This window comes from Lingula anatina, chromosome 10 (genome assembly GCF_051362555.1).
Source record: "Lingula anatina isolate TDL-2025a chromosome 10, LinAna3.0, whole genome shotgun sequence".
In the NCBI taxonomy this organism is placed as follows: domain Eukaryota; kingdom Metazoa; phylum Brachiopoda; class Lingulata; order Lingulida; family Lingulidae; genus Lingula; species Lingula anatina.
The window spans coordinates 13,909,814-13,925,153 of NC_141776.1; the positions used below are offsets into that span (position 1 = coordinate 13,909,814).

The 15,340-nt window shown below is 36.5% G+C and overlaps 2 protein-coding genes across 5 annotated transcripts; one reads left to right on the forward strand and one right to left on the reverse strand.

Moving 5' to 3' along the window:
* Positions 1 to 248: 248 nt before the first annotated feature.
* LOC106177642 (intraflagellar transport protein 81 homolog) lies at positions 249 to 8,337 on the reverse strand. Of its 2 annotated transcripts, none has more exons than XM_013560477.2 (15): positions 8,236 to 8,337; positions 7,668 to 7,845; positions 7,063 to 7,166; positions 5,991 to 6,168; positions 5,496 to 5,651; positions 5,010 to 5,120; positions 4,692 to 4,776; positions 4,205 to 4,368; positions 3,930 to 4,025; positions 3,534 to 3,680; positions 2,946 to 3,095; positions 2,192 to 2,410; positions 1,766 to 1,869; positions 1,391 to 1,531; positions 249 to 1,204 (listed from the first exon to the last, which is right to left on the reverse strand). In XM_013560477.2, exons 2-15 carry the CDS (start codon positions 7,809 to 7,811, stop codon positions 949 to 951), a joined length of 2,055 nt encoding a protein of 684 aa, XP_013415931.2. In that variant the 5' UTR covers positions 7,812 to 7,845; positions 8,236 to 8,337; the 3' UTR covers positions 249 to 948. The 2 variants fall into 2 exon arrangements, with proteins under 2 accessions (XP_013415931.2, XP_013415932.2); XM_013560478.2 differs by having other exon boundaries at positions 7,668 to 7,839; positions 8,236 to 8,333.
* A 68-nt stretch (positions 8,338 to 8,405) lies between these two features.
* Positions 8,406 to 13,981, forward strand: LOC106177643 (signal peptidase complex subunit 2). Of its 3 annotated transcripts, none has more exons than XM_013560479.2 (6): positions 8,423 to 8,585; positions 9,508 to 9,525; positions 10,978 to 11,061; positions 11,904 to 12,064; positions 12,457 to 12,591; positions 13,005 to 13,981. In XM_013560479.2, exons 1-6 carry the CDS (start codon positions 8,556 to 8,558, stop codon positions 13,189 to 13,191), a joined length of 615 nt encoding a protein of 204 aa, XP_013415933.2. In that variant the 5' UTR covers positions 8,423 to 8,555; the 3' UTR covers positions 13,192 to 13,981. The 3 variants fall into 3 exon arrangements, with proteins under 3 accessions (XP_013415935.2, XP_013415933.2, XP_013415934.2); XM_013560480.2 differs by having other exon boundaries at positions 8,467 to 8,585; positions 9,511 to 9,525; XM_013560481.2 differs by lacking the exon at positions 9,508 to 9,525 and having other exon boundaries at positions 8,406 to 8,585.
* Positions 13,982 to 15,340: the final 1,359 nt, after the last annotated feature.

Genomic DNA, 15,340 nt, shown 5'->3' on the forward strand with positions numbered 1-15,340 from the left:
TTTCTTAAGAATCATGCAAGAAAAAAATCATGGGCTCATTTTTGAGTATTTTTTTCTGTTTTCTGTATGCATTCCCAAAGCCATAGGAACTTGCCTCCCCTCTCCCTACAAAAGCTGCATACAATTTTGAAAATAAAATGTGCTGGTATGGGGCTCATGTATTCTCTCTCTCTCTCTCTCTTTTTTTTTTTACTTGAAGATCTGATAACCTGCAGATTTTCTTTCATGAAAAGAAATACCAACCACAGTTCAAGAAAAACTGATATAAGTATTATTTTCAATATTCAATTGCAATTACTGGACGGAAATTACTGTTACACTTACACAAACCTCAGACTAAAATGCATGTAACATAAACCTTATCACAGACTGACAACATAGTTACATAAAGTATGTAATGAAATGGAAAAAAAAAAAAAAATAACCAAACCAAAATAACTGGCTGTGCAATTTAACTGGCTAACCAAAAGAAAGTTAATCACTTGAGTGACGATTCCTTACAATAACCATGAGGCGAAAGCCCTCGTGATATTACAAAATGTTCATCCAAATTAAATCACCAATGGCAGTTATCAGAAATCTGTAACATGCTAAGTGTTTTGTTTTCAACATAAGAAAACTGGAATGTTCCAATGGCCCTCCAGTAGGGGCTGACTTAAACAGGTCCTTCCACTACAATTTGAAAAATATCTAATAAATCCTGACAAGAAAACTGTATGTATTCTACTGTAAATTGTGATCAATGTTGGCCAGTTTGTAGTGATATTTGATATTTCCAGCTAAATGCCTCAAAATGAAATATGCAAACTTAGAGTAGAATCACAATAAGTAAGTAAATAAAGAAAAATAAATTACTGGGGAGTAGAACTTGATCTGTTCAAATCCTGTCACACCGAAGTATAATCCAAGTCATTTGTCTATATGATTACGTGATAAACAAAACAACCACTACAGCGTAAACACGTTAGTATCCTGAGGCGCTCCGCCGCCATCTTGGCCATATGTGCTCACGTTCCCACTCATGCCCTCATTGACCTTGACCTGGTCCCAACAACTGTGCTTCATTTCCAGCAGACGGCGCACGTCCTTCCACATCTTCATCTGTCGCATGTTTGGTCCATGGCTCTCACGCACGTACTTCTGTTTCTCGCGAAGGCCCTTCCCCAAATTTTCTTGTTCCTGGATTTTCTTGGTGTAAATTTCCCTAGAACATGAGCAAAAGGTGAATTTGAATGTCATTTGTGTCAGGCACTTGTTTGAAAATCAGTTTACAATAATCACTTACATTTATCAAATGGTTGCCTCAGAAATACAGTCACTGTATCTTCTACTTGGATTTGACTAATTTTCAACTTTTTTTCATCTGTCAGGTAGAAAAAAAAACCCTCACCTGAAAGCTTTCTTTCTTTCTTGGGGATCTGACGATGTATATGACTTCATTTCGTCTGCAATCTTCTGATGTTGGTTCTCCAGGATCTGCTTCATACAGTGGAGATAATGATACCGAGACTCTTCAGCTGCAACTTCCTCTCTAAAACAAACAAAATTAGGAGAGGAGTCATCAATCACATAGTAACTAAACAGCTAGTGTTTGAGCCAATAAAACTTTTTATTAATACTTTTTTATTTATTAACTTTTTTTTTTTCGTTTTGTGTGTGGTGGAGGGAGGGGGAGGGGTCTAGATGTACATTTTTCTATTTTCTTCCTTTATCTATTTATGTTCAATGTCTGGTAAATGAGGAACATATATAACCCTTTCCTTACCTGTATCCTCTCACTTCCTGCTCTAATTTAGATCTATTACTCTCCAGACCAGCTGCAGTGGTGTCATATATATGCTTTTTCTCTTCATGTTCTTGTGTAATTTCCTGAAATTATTTCAATACACATTGTCCACAACAATTCTTCCTTAATTATTGAGAGGGGATTACGATTATCACATAAGGAAAATAGTAATAATTTTAATTCCTGCTTTTTATTTAATTCCTTTCAATAAAACAATTAAATGGTCTTAGAAAATAATATACTTAATTCTACAACTGTATCAGTGACATACTCATGTGATTGGTCTAAATTATTTCAAACACTTTCTAACTTCTTTAACTAAAAGAGATAAAAGAACGAGAGACTCAGACTTAGAAAATAAAGAAATCTGCAAAACACTGAATGAAACCAACAATTAAAACTTACCTGACACTGCTGTCGCAGAGGTCTCAATTCTTTAATGACAGGTGCTAATGCGCTCTTCTTCTCCGATATTTTGGTGACTAATTTGGTGACCATCTCAGAAATGTCTTCAAGCGTCCTTCCCTTCACGTCATCCATCTCACTCTTGACGCTGGAAACTTTCTCCAGCTCCTCTTGAGTGTCCCTGTAGCCAGAGACACCTTTTTTGGCCTCCACAGCAGACTGCATGTAATGATAAAAATGATTAAGACTAGGTTCCCATACCAAAATCGATCTTACACGATCAATCCTTCTCTAAGGGGTTTCTTGCTAAATTGCTTTCAGCTTAAGCAGCTTAAATACCTGGCACGTCTACTGAAGCTGTTAAACAATAATTGCTTCAGTTGGTGTGACAGACATCTAAACCCCTTAAGTTGATTGCAATTTAGCGAGAAACCCCTTGGATATAGATCGATCCACAGTTGACAATTTCTATACTCCAACAAGGCCCAGTGAGAAGACTATGAACAGCATACTGATACTTATGATAAACAATGCACCAAGTTGAATGGAAAATTATTTTTGTGTGAGAAATACCGTCTTGAAAAAGATGGTACAAAAGTTCTCAAAGGCAAGTTGGGTTTACACCAAAAAGTTGCCTTTTATGAGAAACCATAATGATGAACTTCCACGAAATAAATCAACAAATAAATAAATTAACAAAATGAAATAAATAAACAAATTAATAAAAACACTGGGCTAAGTGTGCTATACCCACCAGTTGTTGTATAATAGCATTATCTCGGGTTTTCAGTATCTCCTCTGTCCTGGACAGTACCCCATGCTCTGCTCGTATCTCTGCCAGCTCCTGTCTCTTCTTCTTATACACTGTGCTTTTACCTCGCAGCTTATTCACATATCTCTTGAACTGGAAGCAGTTAAAAACCAGTGTATGTTACATGTATCATAATTATTATTATTTTTATCAATTATGAAATTCAATTCAACAGTGATTTTAATCAGTCAGATAAAGTTGTCTTAATCTATTCCTGTCGCATAGATAAACGAAATGTTAAGCTACTCAATGGTAAATTATTCAATGTTTATAAAAGGGTTTACTTTACAAAAATAAAATGTTTGCCAAATAATAAATGGTATTCATCTGTATACATAAATTGAAAACATCTAGAACTTTGTTTACACTCATTATAGGTTTGAAGATAACCTGAGTCTTTTTATTTATCATAACAAAAACATATAAGTGTGATACCCATCTGAAGATGGTCTATTAGCGCCAGTGGCATCAACACCTTAAAGTTAGCCCTGTTTCTGAAATTTACTTAAGACAGGAGAATAAAATGCTAACCTCATCTCCTTTCAACACCTCTTCTCCGTCGTGTTCTTTCAGAATGTCTCGTTTCTCCCTCAGTTCTTGTTCAGTGCGTGCCAGCTCGTCTCTGGCGTCTCTCAGGTTTTCCGCGGCAACCTCTTTCTTGCGGGTAATGATGGCTGCCTGTTAAGACAAGCAGAAAATAAAATACAAAGTTTCCAACTGAGGGATAGGTGACAATGTCCATTATGAACCTCATTTTTTTGTTTGTTTTTTACATCATGATGATGTTTGCATTTCTCACTGATGCTTGTTTTAATTGCTCTTTTATGATTCCTTGTGAGCACCCATTAAGGGGCACACACAGCCAATTCCATGTAAAAAAAATTAATTTTTTTATATCCTTTTGCTACATCCAATTATTGGATTTACCTGCTGCCTGAAGAGAGCCAGTTTGTCATCAATGGGGTCGTTGCTTCTCATTCTCTTCTCAATCAGCTGGTTAATCTCTGTATTCATGTCACGAATCTAGGATTTCAATGAAACTAATATTAGGTAAAATCACACTCAGTCTGGTCAAGGCATGGGGAAGCTACCTGTCTGACAGGTCATGTTCGCATAAATGACAGAAGATTATAGGAAAAATCCCAAAAAGGAAACCTTAACCTGATAACTTTGACGATCCTACATCCATCAGTAAACCTCACCTTTCCATTCAGTTCATCTAGCTCAGCTTGGCCCATGGCTGGTTCTGATACCACTTTCTGGAGATCTTGGGTCACTTTTCTCTTCATGGCGATTTCTTTGGGCAGCTTTTCTCTGACCATGTAGGCGTTGACCCTGGTTTCTTCCTCCAGTCTTTCCAGCAGACCTGGGGAGATAGGTGTTTTGGATAAGCTTGGTCTATTTATTCATAATTATCTGACATTTAAAGATATTGCTCTCTATCTCTCTCAAACTCACACTGTATGAACATGAGGAAGGTATAACTACAACTTGTGAAAGACATCGGATCTCAACATATATACATTTTTATACCAGAGTCCTCATCACACTGGAGAGCTTTACCTTTTACATATTGGGGAAAAAAACTGGTGAAATCTTAAGAAAAATATAATTTTTTCATATAATTTTCCAAAAAACAACACTGTTTATGAAGTGACGACCCCCAAGTTGGCTGTTCACGATACTAACCTTCAGGTGTGGCCCCCATACTGGCCTGCTGCAAGTCCTTTAACTGCTGCTGGAGACGCTGGTGCCTCTGCTGAGTGTGAAGCAACTGTGGAGAACATTAATATTGAATTAAAACAAAGTTGATTTCTTGGCCTTTCCCTGTCTTAATATCCCATATAAAGCTGACTTAATGGACAGATATATGTCAAGGTACAAAAAGCAATTCTGATTTATGCTTAATTATTAATTATATGTAATAATGTCAAAGATAAGATTAAAACAAAAATCACAACTATAAAAGGTTTTCCTTATATTTACTACACCCGAGCCACTACTCACAGCATTTTTCTGGTCCAGTTTCTGCTGGGCAATCTTTTGTTCCTTGTCCCTCTCCAGCCTCAGGTTTCTGGCTATGGCCAGCATTGGGCCTGTATTGGGCTGAGACTCCACCTGGGGGGGTAAAATATAAACAACATAATAGATACAATAATCAGTGATGTAACTTTGACAAAAATGAACACGTCTCAATGTGGTATATGTGACATTGTGGTAGATGTGACAATGTGTTAGATGTGACATTGCAGTAAATCTGCCACTGTGGGCTCTTCTTTATGATACAAAAAATCATAACAGACTCCCCATTTCTAGGACATTTTAGGAGCAGAAACTTTGTTTGAATGATACAAAGATTCAAGTTAAGACACATTAAATTAATACAAAAAACAATCATCATTCAAGATATACTTGAGACAAATAATAACCCCAGTTATGTTGCGTGCTCTGTAATATGATATACCCTAATTAAAAAAAAAAAAACATATTTACCTTTCTCTTCAATCTCTCCACCCTCCTGTTCAGCTGCTCTTTCTCTTCCTCCATGTTAGCAATATCTTTCCTGATCTCCTGTGTGCTAAACCCACTGTTCTTCAGCTGTTCCATCTGCTTGTGCAGCTCCTTGAATTCTTCTATGTACATCTCATACTGCAAATATAAAGAACAGATTAACTGATGCTAATCAGCCATTAGGTCATCTACGAACTGACAAAGCTTATCTCTTAACATAAACTGGAACTTTCATATATGCCATATATATATACAAAGTGCACATGTATGTGATATTGACTCATACTTCACACTTGGGTGTATCTCAATATACCACAGTGCCTTGCTGGCTATTTACTGCATATGCAAAATTTTTCTGGTACATAAAGAGTGGATAATCCGATATACTAGATAGTGCATCTGCTTATCAGAATCAATGTGTTCATTAATAGAATTTGTGACAGAATTCAATATTATTATTATTATTATTATTATTACCTGTTGATACAGCTCAGACATCTGTTCATCCATAAACTCAGGTGGGATGCTCAACTTCACCAGGTACCTGGCCAGGTAAGCTCTTTTCTTCAGGTCACTTTTGTTCTGCAAGAGCCACTCCAGAATGGGGTAGACCACTGGCTTATTCCCCTGGACAAGACCCTGGCGAAATGCACTCCTGAAAGTGACCAGGCACAGTAAGATAGATTTGCATGGATTTTTTTTTATTTTTATTTTCTACTCTGGTGGAAAATAATTACGTTGTAAGTGCATTATGGCTATTACAAAATATGCAGCAGCTGTGCCAACCTTAGGGACCATTCCCACAGATATCAGGATCAATCTAACTTAACTGGCTTAAATGTCTGTCACGCCTAGTAAAGCTGCTAGGGGGTAATTATCTTTACCTTAGCTGATTCGATAGGCGTGCGAGACATTTAAGCCAGTTAGTTGATAGCAATTTAGCGAGACTCCCCAGGGAGTAAGACCAATCCAGATGGATCGACCTAGGCATGGGAACCCAGTGGTAAAATTGTGATAAAATGCACTCATGAAATTTATTAGACACTGTCAGATAGATTTACATGGATTTTATTACTCTGCTGAAAACATTACTGAATAGTATGCACATTTTGGTCACATTACAAAACATGACATCACAGGTCACAATACAAAATATGCAGCAGCTGTCCCAACCTTGAGTCGAATCTTGGTGAAATGCATTCCTCAAAGCTACAAGAGAGATAGATTTGAAATCTATGTACACATAAATGTCCCGTTCTGTAAATTTTGAATCTATGCTGAATTGCTGACATATATTAGAAAGTCAGAAAAAACAAATACAGCTGACTCGAGACTTCTCTCCCTAACTTTCATACCCTTATCCCAGAAAACTAATTAGAGATAAACATATACTTTGTTATAAGGTGATGATTTATGTAGAGTGTACAATTAATTATCATTAACTGGCAAATGTTGAGCTCCTTCAAAATGAAATTTCCAATCATGAAATTATTGATATTATTGCCTTGCACTCTTCTGGCGAGAGAGATTTTGTGGAAGGATTACTTACACATTAGAAGAATCAGTTGGAGGCCTGTACTTCAAGATACGCAGTGTCTCCATCAGCCTCACTGTGGTCTGGTCAGCTGACTCCTCGCGAATATCAATCTTATTCTGGAACCAGAGCAATTAAGGACATTAAGAAAAGAAGAGAGACTCATTTACTCTTAGCTTTAGTTAATTATACATCAACAATTTTCTGTTCTATACTATATTTCATTCAAATTATCAGTTGTTACAACTGAATTCATCTTGAACAACTGATTTTTTTAGGTGCAAATTCTCTATCAAGTAAAATAAATACTAGTAACAAAATAAGAGATACTTGGATATATTCAGTACATATAAACATCAAAATCAGTTAATCAAACCCCTAAGACTAATTTAGTCTAAACCAAAATTACAATACATTAAATTAATTATCTGTTTTAAGTTCCTCATGATCACTACCTTTAGAGCACTTTCATGATGACTTAAAATAAATTACATGTGCATGCACACACACACACACACACACACACACACACACACATATTTTGTAGCTGACAGCACCAAAACCAAGTGAAAGCTTGATGGGCAGTCTTATAAAACATGGGATTTAAAATGAGCTCTTACCTTGGGGTCAATGTCTGCCAATACATCATTCAATGTCTGGAGGAGGCTCTCAGGAGCCAGGGAATCAAAACTGATTAGGTTGTAGTTCTTGTTAAACGGCTCCTTGTTCAGTTCCTGAACGATGAACTTCAGCTGCTCACTCATCTTGACTAAAGTACGTGAGCTACGCTACCTGAAACTGTAATCATATATTGAGTTTTGAATCTTTCTCATGCAACAAAAGTAAAATTATATCAGATTCATTAGCACAATACATTCTGTTAAACTTCGTTCAATTTCAGTAAAATTTGTTTCTTTTATGATTTCCTCATCTTTTAACTGGTTTGTTCATATTTCCATTTTAAGCCCGAAAGCCGAAGGGCACTACTAGTACAATAGCAGAATAAAATAGCTGGAGCTCACTGAATCAAGCTTTTGAATTGAAAATTATGGCATTGCAATTTCAAAACAAAATTAAAAACTGAATATCAAATGCCTTTGGGAAAATATCTGGTATTTTTGGCAGATTGTTTTAGACATGCTTTGTGTTGGCAATCATTCAAAAGGATGCAAATAAAATATTTCTTACGATCACTTTTCCTATGTTGGCCGGCAATCCTATCTAGCTTGATGTTGAATGCTCGAATGTTTTCCCTAGGAATGCGGTACCCGGATGTTCAATATGAGCATGCGCGCCTAAATAGAAATATACTCTTAAACCAGTCACTTATACGTTTAAAAACTCTTTTATTTCATGCATTGTAACATACCTATACAGTTTTTAAATTTCATAATTAAATTAATTGCTAAATATTTTCAAATATTCATTTTTCTTTTCAAATTTGAGATTAAATCGACAAAAGTTTCGTCTACTCTTTAAAGATTACGTGTACTAAAGCTACCGGCAACATGGCACCCAAGGAAGGAGTACTTTCACAGGTTTGTAATTTTGGTTCCCCTCTGCTAATATTTGATGCTGAGATGCTGAATGGGTCAATATGGTATAATTCGTTGGATTCATCTGTATATACATAATGGCAAGTAAGCCTTGCATTAGGTATTTTGTGCAGGTGTGCAATGCTCCATATGGTCTGTGTGTTGTGGTTGGGAGGGGGGGGGGGGGGGGGTGACATGGAGCAAAATACCGAAATACGTCTTGATCAGTGATACAGATTATAAGAATATGATCACAAACCAGTGAAAATTATTTATCAAAAACATTGATTTTGACTCTAAGAAATACTTTACCAAAAGCAAACAATATGAAAAAGCCCCCCTCGTATTCTGTTTAAGTTGGCAACCGTGCATGTATATGTATTGGGCATGGTCTTTTGTGTTGATTTTAATGATCTCCTCTTGTGATCTGTGCATTGACACATTTAGACGTTTACCTGTAGGTAATCTTTCCATCTTTTATAGAGCATGAAGGGAATCATTGGAGATAGCCCAAATCTTGTAACGTGTAAAATCTAATGAGTTGGGTCAGAAATAATGACAGGCTTTGAAGGCAGTGAAACAATAAATATAAGCAGACGGAATTTATTCTCAGACAATTTTCTAGTTGTTTTTCTTTGAAGCTCTATTAACTTCCAATCTGTTGTACAACTGTGTAGATTTGCCTTGATTTTAATAATTATTAGGATATCAATTTCCAAGAAGTTTCACTCCTGCCACAAAAAAGTCAACCCCACCTCATGCAGAAGTCTTGCATGTTTTGTAGTCTCGTACAGTGTCACGCAATGCCAACAGCCTTGGTTTAGGCTATCTTGTATGATCCCATTGCATTTCCAGTGTAAACTCGGAATACTACAATACAGTTTATTATTGATTTTCTTTGTTTCCATGTGCTGATTTCTTTTAGCAGTCTCAGGAAAAAGAGGTACTATACTGTGTGTCCTTTATGTTATAAAATGGTTTACAGTGTTGACAAAAAAAAAAAAAGCTTGTTAATAAAGATCTGGCATCATGAATAAAATGTCTCAGTAATGTCACCAAAAAGATTGGTCCCGACTGGGTTTGGACTTGCTTGACCACACGTGCTCTGTGTGATGTATCCCAGTCTTTGTCGAATATTTCTGAGCCCAGTGGCCCTTCAAGACACCAGGATCAAAGGGCTTATTCAGATTCACACATACTAGCTGGGTCTGTCTTACACTGCCGGGGAATTTTTTCGCTAAAGTACAACTGGGGTCAGCTTAATTAGCACACAATAGTTTATTAACCCCTCTAGGAGGCATATCAGACAAGCTGGTTCCACTGATTACACTTTAGTGAGTATCCCTTGCAGAGTTGGATTAATCCAGCTCCTCAGTACCATGTGTTAATCTGAAAGGGTTTATTCAGAATGAGATGATCCAAGTGCGAGCTGGTTCACGCCCTAACTATGGCATACTACATGAAAGGAAGACCCTTAATCTTGTAATGGTCTCTCCGTCTCTTTCAGGCCTCCCCACATGTCGTCCCTGCAGGGGCACAATAATTAAATTTCTGCTCAATTTCGACCGTTCGAGGGACGATGTGTGGGGAGGCGTGCTTAGTATCAATTGCATGTGGTGCAGGGAAAGAGTTGTGCAATAATATGATGACAAATACTTCACAATTCCCGCAAACAATTTGTGTGGCATGGGGTTCTTGTACATTTTATTTGGATGGGTAAAGGTTGGTGGAGGAGGCATTTAGCTATAATAATTTATAATAAAAGAAATGTACTAGTAAAGAATTGCAGCCAAATGGAAAGCAGATTTTCAAACAAAAAAGATGGACTGTTTTATGTGGTATGACATAACATAGAGGTGATGTGGCATTTGTTTGAAGTGTAATTTTTTTATTTGTTTCCTTATGCTTCTCCGGCAAATGTACAAAACTTGCAAAAAAAAAAAAAAGGGACAGGGGAGGTTTAGGGAGTACATAACTCCTTTTATCATGGTAGCTCGAGGGGACTATTTATTCATTTATTCTCTTGGTGATGGTGTTGTTTTAGAAATAATTTTTTTTACTTAAATATGAAATCATTCAAGGCTCGTATCACTGTATATAAATTTTATCTTGAATGCAGTGATTATGGTAATAAAATTTCTCAACAGTGTCAAGCACCTTCCTTTTAGTAATCTGTTACTTATTAATGAAATATATTCAGGCACTACAAAAATGTACTTTTGACACAAAGCCAGCTAACTTTGCAAACTTCTGAATCAACATTTTACTGGTATTGCATTCAAAATATTTTTGTTTGGGGGCGGAGGGGAGGGGGATCATGATGAGTAACTGCTACATTTTGTTCATTTTTATTGAGTAACAAAACCGTGCGTTCAAAGGTTGTTTTGATTTGCAGTGGTCAGCAGATGAAAAGCCAGTCAAGATAGACAAGTGGGATGGTTCGGCAGTCAAAAATGCCCTTGATGACGCAGCAAAGAAGGTGAGTTGGTCTTAAGTGCAATACTTGATGGTTTTCTGATAGACTTCAAGATAAAAGATGGAATTCTGATGAAGGTATACTGTCATTCAAAGTCCTGTCATATAAAAAGATTATTTGTATTTAATTAATGTCTTTGTTTGATTACTAGTAATCGATTAGGTCAGGTCTCTTGAATAAGATTGCTGTCATCATCATCATCATCTATTTGATAGAATTGTTTTATAACAATCTTCTGCATCTTGCAGATTTTGACTTACTGGCATTGCCCCATTGAAGTATTACAGAACTTTTCTGTCTTACCTACAAGTGGCATGCTTCTGTATTGAAATAATGTTCATCTTAATTGGTAAAAGGATGAATTTTTTTTCTCTAGACTGCACGTGTTTTATGCCTTTGAAGCATGATGAGTCAGTAATGATGAAAACCCTTTGATGAAGGGTTGTTACAACATGCCTCATGGGTAGATCACACAATTTATTTGCTTTTCTGTTTAAGATCCCTTTCCTATACCTAGATCGATCTAGCAAGATCGACCCATCTACGAGGGGTTTATCGCTAAATTACATTCAGCTTAAGCAGCTCTGATGTCTGGGACGCCTACTGAAGCTGTTAATTAACTATCGTTTAGCAACTTAAGTAGGTGTGCCAGACATCTAACCCGTTTAATCTGAATGCAATTTATTAAGGATCCCCTTAGAGTTGGGTTGATCCGCTAGATCAATCAAGGTATGAAAATGGGGTCTCATTCTCCTTAAGAGCTACTAAATTACTTTCTTATCATGATTACATGAGAGAATCCAATTTTCTTGTAATTCTGAATAATTTTTCCATATTTCTTATAGGTACTGACAGATGGCTATGGGTATGTAGAGAGTCACAGACTGGTGGATGGACGCCTAGGAATCTGTACCGTTGCCGTGGCGTTTGCAGCCTTTGCCCTGCTATGGGACTATCTTCATCCATTCCCTCAGTCCAAACCTGTGCTCATTGTCTGTGTGTGTTCGTATCCTTTATGGGCATGTTTTCAAAAATAAAATAGAAAAAAAATCATTAAGTAAAAAGGAGAGGAAAAAAAGGACATTTTTCAATTGAAAGTCTTCCTGTTGTTGCCAGAAAGCCTTCTTTTTGATTCTTTCATTCTAAACTTATTGCCTTAATGTTATCACATATAATATTAATTGTACACTTCACCCCCCCCCCCAAAAAAAAAAAAAAAAACTGGGGCCACCCCCCTCCAAAAAAAAAAATAATAATTAATAAATAAAAAAGGAGATTCTGATGTGCAATTTTGTTCATATTTCTGCTGAAAAAAATGTCATTAAAAAACAAATTTAAGTTTTTGTTTTTGCTCCACATCAAAATCCAGAGAAATTGAATCCCTAACAGATAATGCAGATATTTTCTACTCATGGGTGTTTTAACTGTGTATACCACATATAAAGAGAAGGGGATCTTCATGGTGGCCTTAGACAAGGATAAGGCTGGGGTGGACCCCGATAATGAGTGGACGCTGTCCTCCACACTGAAGAGGTATGGACAACCAATTCTCTCTCTCTCTCTTTCTCTCTCTCTCTCTCGCACACACACATGAACAAACACCTACCATACTTATACTCACATCTATACACCCACTTTTTTACACTCGCACATACTTTCTTCAATACATATAAATGTTCCCTCAGGCATGCATGTGCATGCACACACACGTGTAGTTGAACATGTGTTCATGTATAAATGCTGTTTGACTGTGTTGATAGTTTGTGCATTATAACTATTTGTCATAATATCTAAACCTTAACCCTGTGTTTATAAACTTCTTCTTTATAAAAAAAAAAACAGAAACTGATACATTTTACAAACTTGGTACGTAACTAATAGTCCTAAGTATTGTAGCACAGATAAATTCCTTTTCCTCAGATTCATATTGTTTGTTTTCACTCCAGATACGAGAGTGACTACACACTACAGATTAGCTATTACGACGGACAAAGTCGGCAGAGTCGGTCACTAGAAACCACCCATTGTGTGGCGGACTTCATTGATGAAAACGGCCAGATTTGCATGGATCTCTTCGAGCCTGAAGTGAAGAAAATGCATGTCAGTTTGTCATCAGAGAAGAAATCAAAATGACTAGCAATTAAAATTCTCTGATGATAATTATGGTTACAGCATAAATAAAGTATAATATGTCTTTCTCGACAGTGCTCTCCATTTATTTTTTATCTTGCATTCTGGGGATGGAAGTCGTTTTCGGTGGTTTTTATGGGACGAGTAACAGTGAGATAGTACTGGAGATTAAAAAAAAACATTGTTACTTATTTATTTAGCTAGTTTTTTTTTTTTTAATCAGGTTTTGTAGGTTAGTTAAATCTAAATATTTGAATTTTTGGGTGTAGTTGTAGAAAACCTTTAGAGTTAGATTTTTTTCATCTAATAAATTTGAGCCTGAATATTTATTTTTGTGCAGTTTCTTGAATGTTTAGTAAAGCCTCTCCCATGTAAAGCAGTTTGTTAATTATTTTTATTTATTTTATTATTATTTTATTTGTTAATTAATTAATGTATTCATTTTTATTTTATTTATTATTATTATTTATTTTTATTTCCTAAAAGTTGAGATAAGTCACCGCATGCCTATCTGAGGTTGGGAAGATGGTGTTCCATTCAATGAAATAGAGAGCAATGAAAAGAGACATTCTGTCATATGTCAAGTGGCATGTGATACTAAATGTATTGTCCAGTATATTTTGTAATATAATATACTCTTCGTCAAAGACGTGAGGGCTATTGTGCAGGGTTGCAGCCGTCAGGAGTTACTATAGACTCATAACTTATCAAGAAGTGAATATAGGCATCGCTTTCAGCTGCCCATCAATGAATACAAACACTGATAATTACAATAAAAGCCATATAACAACTATTGTATGTTTTGTTACGTGATATAATTTATTTTATATTTTCAAATGTTTTTTATTGTTTTAAATCAGCACAAAGATAGATGCATTATTGAATAATAAGACGCAGGAAAAACCTCATTTTCGGTATCTGGATAATAAAAGGATACAGAATTAATACCCTTAACCACGCGAAACGAGGCTATATAGAAAGCCGCATTCAGAACAAGCAGATCCGCGAACTAACAGATCCGTGGATCAAATATGGCCGAGCCACTTGAAACCTGAATAAACTCCCTGCGGAGTTCACGTGTCAGGCTGTCAAGTGGGTCAACCGTATTTGATCCACGGATCAGTTAGTCCCCGGATCAACTTTGGTTGTGAATGTGGAGTAAAGATATTCATCCATATATGCACAATAGATGTAACCTTTTAAAAATAAAAAAGTTGTCCTCGGCTGCCATTTTATAATTGCCATGCATAGCGAGGTATAACTCTCCACCTCTTTCAAGATATGTTGAATCTCCAGAAACCTCCTATTTCACCTCAAACTCTCCATTCTGTGCAAGAAGCTATCAAGCACGAGTTGTTGACACCATTTGTGGCCTCAATCAGGGCACCTAGATATTCTAACCGCGGTCAACGTGACAGAGTGCATACCACCCTGGGCGTTCTGTGCCGTTCCCTTGTTCCAGAGGATGAAATCTACCTTCCGCTAATGACTGCAGCCCTTCTGGGTACACGAACTTAATGGACACCAAAACCTCTCGAATCTGCTAATGGATACTGCATGACCTCGGGCGGCACATCTGCAGCTTTTGTTCTCGGCCACGTCCACAAAATAATAATGCTAAATATTATAATACATTAAAATTGCGTTCTTGGTGCGTTTAGGTCACCATGAGTTTCCAAGGACAGTGGAAAGTCACAGATACTGCAAGGAAGCGGAGAAAATATCTTGATAGCAAGTACAATTGGCGAGCTTCCTGTATCCTCTGCAAATGAGGGACGCATAGGTGCTTCAGTAGTGACGCTATGCATATAAAATATTTATATGCAATAAATGATACTGTTTTTTTAATGTCTTTCTTATTATCTCTTTATGTTAGATGTTTACCAACCGCGTGTCGTTCCTTATATCCCATAATATTGACAGTGTAATAATAACGATATGAAAATTTGAACTCTGGTTTTTTCATCTTTGTAAATGACCCCTAATTTACTTGAAAATTTTTGACGATAGTGATATCCTCACGAGAGAACAATAGCGTTAGCACGCAAACACGTATATTTAGGTCAATTACTTTGCGCAATGTCCTTTTCGGTTTGTTTTACATCTAAAAATAAAGAGAAAAATAAATTTACTTGTTGACTAAATTCTCCCT